The following is a 6,081-nucleotide window of genomic DNA, read 5'->3' on the forward strand; positions in this document are numbered from 1 at the left end:
TATATATATATATATATACACCTTGCTACGTGTACTGCGTTAGGCTAACCGAGACTTGTCATTTGCACTTACATATTGTTGCTCTTTTGTTAGTTTTGACTGCTTTTATTGTCCTCATTTGTAAGTCGCTTTGGATAAAAGCGTCTGCTAAATTACTAAATGTAAATGTAAATGTTTTATCAGTATTGCTGCTTGAACCATGCTATTCAAGTTGAGGAAGTTTAAGAATCTTTTTCTGTTTCTGCAGTAGCTGCTTCATCGGTGTATTTGCAGTGCTGATAAACAAAGGTGAGAACAAAAACTACATCTGAGAGTTAAATTCATACAACATAAATGCCAGACTTTGTGTTTACAGTTAAAGTTTGTGTGATTTCAGTGTGTCTGCAGGTCACAGTTGAGGCTGTTATTGGTGGTTCTGTTGTCCTGCCGTGTTCTTCAACTCAACATGATCTTAAACTTCAAGACATTGATTTGAGCTGGATACACAATGGTAGCAAAATTGTAGTTGATATAATTCCACACAGTAATTCACCAATGACACAGGACCCAAAGTACAAAAACAGAACTGAAATTTTCCCTGAAGAGTATCTGAGAGGAAATTTCTCCATCAAACTCAACAATCTTCAACACACTGATGCAGGACAATACATCTGTGCCATTACACACTCATCTGAATATCAGACTGTAGAGCTGATCATCAACGGTATGTGAAAATAGTAGATTAGTGCTAAGTTTTTAAGTTTAAATTAGTGTGAAGTTTTTAATTTAAAGTTGTTGTTGTTGTTTTTTAAATCTAAATACTGTAAGTGATTGATCCAGTTTTTGAGATTCACTAGTGATATTCCAGTCTGAAAGCTGCTATGAATTTTAGATCGACCTGTGTTGCCTTTATCACAGTGAGGTAATGTTTTCTGTACAACTTTTTTTTTTTCAGAATCAGTATCCACTGAACAAGGAAACAAAGGAGAAACAGACCATGAGGGAATGGGGCCATCGCTGCCTTTGCTCTTGGTTTGCATTATATTACATGTGTTACTTATATTGGTTATAGTTTTCATTGTAGTATTCTTGAGAAAAAAGTGCTCAATCAGCCACGGGGCAGCCACTCGTGAGGTTTTGAGTACACAATATGAATCGGTAAAGGCTGATAGTCCTGATGAAACAGTTGGTAAATGAAGCAACTGTACAGCTTTGCTTTCCTGCAGCAACTGCATGAGCTTTTGCATTAAACATGGAGTCAGAGGAGGAGGTTGGTGCTTTCATTGTTGCTGCAGCAGCTTCGGATAGAAAAAGAAATAAAAAGACGAGTAGACAAAGCATTTGTTTGAAGAACAGAAAACCACTAGATTGAATGAGCGTTTCTGTATCTTCCTTATCTGCACACTATAAGGCTACCTAGCAGTCTAAAGTGACATGTGATGTGGTTGTTCGTGGTTTTGGATTTTAAGTCAGTTCCCTAAAAATTATCAGGAGCTCGCAAGGTGCTCTACTACTTAAATATAGCGCGGGAATCGAAGATCGGATTTATATCCGTTTTGCGACGACACATTTATGTGGCCAAGTGTAAATGGAAACGTTTTAACAAATCAGATAGATATCCGATCAGCGAAAACGCATGAAATGACCAGGTGTAAACAGGCCCTATATTGGGACCTTGGATAAACTCTTAAAGGGACCGCAGTCCAATATTCCTGCTGCTGTCTGTCATGATAATCAAAGAACAAAAGACAAAGAAAATCACTTTCTGCTCTTGACTGAATACGTTTTATAACTTTAATGGTAAGCATTAATCTGTATTAAATTTTTTACAATGAAAGCTACAGAAATTAAAGTAATCAAATGTAAAATAACACATCCAGTGTTATTTTACATTTGATTACTTTAATTTCTGTAGCTTTCATTGTAAAAAATTTAATACAGATTAATGCTTACCATTAAAGTTATAAAACGTATTCAGTCAAGAGCAGAAAGTGATTTTTTTTTTGTCTTTTGGTCTTTGATTAACATGACAGACAGCAGTAGGAATATTGGACTGCGGTCCCTTTAAGAGTTTATCCACGGACCCAATATAGGTCTTGTTTACACCTGGTCATTTCATGCGTTTTCGCTGATCGGATAACTGTGTTATTTTACATTTGATTACTTTAATTTCTGTAGTATTTCTTACCTGAATAAAAACTTACTGAACCTGAAAAACGTAGTTTCATAGCTCTCTTTATTCTATTGCATTTATTTGTGATGTCGTTCGCAATTTTTTTGTGTTATTTTATTACCGACTTTTTACTTGTTTTTTTTTGATGTAAATAAAACTTTGCGTTGAAGAAAAGTAGATTTTTGTTTTTATATGCTGTCAATTATAGTTCTTAGAATAAAAATCGGAATCTGCAAAAATCGGTATCGACAGATCACACTAACAAAAAAATTGGAAATCGGAATCGGCCAAGAAAATTGCAGTCGGTGCATCTCTAGTCGTAAGCCTATATATTGTACAGTTGTTTTTGCGGGAAGCGGCACACTTCCATCATTCTTTCATGCGTGTCATATCTGTGAATAAAAGAGAGAAGGTCAGTGGAAGGTCTCATAGTAGCTTGAAGCCACAACAAATGACCTTGCTTGAACTGATAAGAGTTTCCAAGGGAAAACAACAATAACTAGTAAAACATGAATCACCATTGGCTTGACTTTTCGGAAATATGTTTAGTTTGCATAGCATCATATTTGCTGAACATTGAGGTTCACAAAACAATGTTTGTGTGAGTAACATTTCCTTAATAGCCTCAAAACAACAGTGCCTATAAACTGCGTACCTGGGCACAAGACATTTCATGAATATCCATCTTTATTTTATTATTTATACATTTATTTTTTAGAAGTGTTAGATGTTTTGATGTTATTAGCAACATTTGTACTGATAAGACAATCACATGTAATCATGGATTCAGTTTCTACCTTGTAAGAAAAAAAAATACAATGTAAAAAATGTAAATAACTATTTTTATATTTTCCTTTTATATCGTATCCTGTCATTTATTTTTTCTTTCTTTCTTTTTCCTTTTTTTACTTGTATGTCAAATGCTTTTAATTACTAGTGTGTATGAAGTGTGCTATTTAAATAACTTTGCCTTGTGTCTTGACTTTGTAAGTTAAAAGTTACTTTTTTAGCTGAATGTTTACAGTTTTCTGATGTTTTGTACTGTTACATCCTTGCCTTATGTACTGCATTTTGACTGTGATCTTGAAACCGGTACATTTTTGGCTGAAGTTATAGATGGATAAGCCTGTCAATATGTTGCTGCCTTAACAATTCTATATTAGTAAACATTTGTATATTTACTTAAATGTACTTCAGTGTGCTCAGGTAGGCTATATACACTGAAAACGAGGACCATTGTGTTTCATATGTAAATAAGCTTCATTTGTATGTTCAAGACCCGTTAAATTGAGTAAATAAAATTAAATCTGTAAAGGTTGTTTGGATATTTTTAGTCATTTCTGAATTCAGGCTGATTGGGACACATTTTAGTAATTGAAATGACTGGGAAAAGTGTCCCTATCAAACTGAATTCACCTACTTATTCACCAAATGTTTTACATTTACATTTGTTCATTTGTTAAAACAAGCAATACACCAAACAAATGTACTGGCATTCCTATTAACAATGTTTGAAACCTAGTTAGTTACTCTGTGGGAACTACTAGTGATCTAGACCACTGACATTTTTCTACTTTAAAATAATAGTCCAGATTCCTAGTAGTATCTGAGGCATGACGAGGTAACACCTGAGTAGTGATTGCTTCATATGGGTTTCACAAATTATTATTATTTAATAAAGTTTGGACTAACACATACTGTAAAGCCTTGTGATTTACAAGCTTGTGATTTTGTGGTTAAAGAACATAATATGGATGTCCAAATTCTTCAAGGATGCTTGTGGGCAAGACTGAGGTCCTGCCCATGGATCCACCTTTACCTATTTGTTTAATTAGTAGTTGCTTTCCAGTCACAAATGAATGGGGCTTGGGGCAGAAACGACACCACAATCACAGAAAATGATACAAGTATTCAAGGTACAGTATGAGGCAAGAAATCTCCCAATAATAATTTTTGTTAAATATACTGTATATTTATAACATATGATATATGAATGATCACACAAGCAAAAGTGTTGTTTTTCCTAAAACCAACACGATCACACATGTGATATTGATTTTACACAACCTACTGTATCAATCTGTCAGTCTACCTCACAGAAATGTATGTTTTTACTGTGTCAGTGACCGTTTAGTGTGTCAAGACATAAAATATAAGTTACTTAGTGTTACCTAACGTTATAAGTGTTACCTAGTCAGTCTTCAGGAACTACTATCTATCTGGACAATTGTTTTAAATTAAACAACAAAACTGCTTCTTTTTCTTTACTAAAAAATAATGGCCCAGACCACAAGTAACTTGGTAACACTTGTCGAAATTTAGAATAAATAAATCCTAACTGATCACAGACAAAGCGGAATCCCAGTTAAGGAGATTAATCTGAAAGGTAAAAGTATTATATGATTAATATACAGGCATATGAACATTTACATATTTAATTGGAGAGAGGGGACATCTTACACATTCAATGCAATTGTGCAAGCATTTGTTCTCCATTAAAACAAGTAATGCATTCACATACATCTTTCTACCCGTGGTCTTTATCTAGCGTTTTCCAAATTCCCTGAAAGTTGTTTTTCTCCCACATAATATTAGTGGACACACTGGTAACTAGGTAACATTGCACACACATATTTTGTAAGCAGGACTTGTTTGGTTTTTATATTATATTTGGAACAGTTGGATTCACAAGTTGTAAAAAGTTGTATCGATATATATTATAACAAAGCCTCATTTACTGAAATAATGTGACACTGGCAGTTTGATGCAAGCTCTGAATCACTGGTTCCAAAAATGACGTGCAAAGGTTTTGAAGCTTCACAAAAAAAGAATGCATCCATCATTAGTCTTTTAACAAAGAAATATCCTCAAAACTATATCATCAGAGGAAAAAACAAAGTGACTGTATCTGTATACTGTATTGCTGTCTACTATCAGTATAGATGCCTAAGGCATTTGGTCCATTTAATGCAATAATGTAATACAACAATCCTGTAAACACACTGCATTTGCTTTCAAGGTATTCAAATATGCTGATATGCTTATGAGATCCAATGTACAGTATGTTTTTCTTCTGTGTGTTTCAGTTTCTCTGCGGTTCATGAATGATGTAAAATTTGCATTCATGTCGTTCTCTTGATGATAATAAAGTCAAAATGATAGCAGGAATGTGTCAGACATAATTCAGAAAACTTGAGTGTTTAAATAACCATGTATACAGAGATCAATATGTTTGTCTGTCTGTGTGTGATACTATTATTATTTTGTTCATTTTAGAGACCCTGGGAACAGGAACCACTGTGATTTGTTTCTTGCTAAACACGTGATCTGCCCACTTACTAAACATTTACTCGCTCATTAGGTCTGACAAGTAACAAGTCAAAGTCTCTCCACCCATCAGGTTGCCAGGGAATATTACAGTCTCTTCACAGCATTTGTTCAGTCTGTCAGGATGAAGAAGAGTGAGAGGAACTATGAGAAAGATCTTTCTGGATTGAGCCCAGATATGACAACCAAAAACCTTAATGTAGGTATCTATATCCAGCTAGTCTCTTCAGTAACTGTTTTTCTATATGTTGGTGTTAATATCAAGCAAAATCTGAACAGCAATTCATGGAAAATCCAAACTGTATTCAGCTGTTTTCAGTTCTCTCTCTTTCCCTTTTTTGTCTGTAGGTCAGAATGAGGATGTCTGTGTTTTTGTCCTGCTCTTACAGTAAAGTCAAGACATGACAGTGTTTCGAGACACAATGACAGTGGGAATATATAAGACATTATTCAGAGAAATGTTTTACTTGATCCAGAATGCAACATTCTACCAGAAGATTTTACAAATGAAGCTTCAATAGCGTACTCACGTAAGTACAAGTACTTTTACTCATTTAATTTACCGCTCAGTCTACGCCAGCCCACACAAACTGGAGGGGCAT

At 34.5% G+C, this 6,081-nt stretch overlaps 1 protein-coding gene across 1 annotated transcript in view; it reads left to right on the forward strand.

The window, feature by feature from the left end:
- LOC107704534 (CXADR-like membrane protein) overlaps positions 1-5,617 on the forward strand; it is a 12,997-nt gene extending 7,380 nt beyond the window's left edge. The window contains exons 2-5 of the mRNA XM_016507474.1: positions 248-288; positions 377-703; positions 935-1,011; positions 5,603-5,617. Coding sequence (XP_016362960.1) covers positions 248-288; positions 377-703; positions 935-1,011; positions 5,603-5,617 — 460 coding nt within the window. The remainder of the gene's footprint in view (positions 1-247; positions 289-376; positions 704-934; positions 1,012-5,602) is intronic.
- The last annotated feature ends 464 nt before the right edge of the window (positions 5,618-6,081 follow it).

Source organism: Sinocyclocheilus anshuiensis, unplaced genomic scaffold, assembly GCF_001515605.1.
Source record: "Sinocyclocheilus anshuiensis isolate Anshui unplaced genomic scaffold, SAMN03320099.WGS_v1.1 scaffold2038, whole genome shotgun sequence".
Taxonomy (NCBI): domain Eukaryota; kingdom Metazoa; phylum Chordata; class Actinopteri; order Cypriniformes; family Cyprinidae; genus Sinocyclocheilus; species Sinocyclocheilus anshuiensis.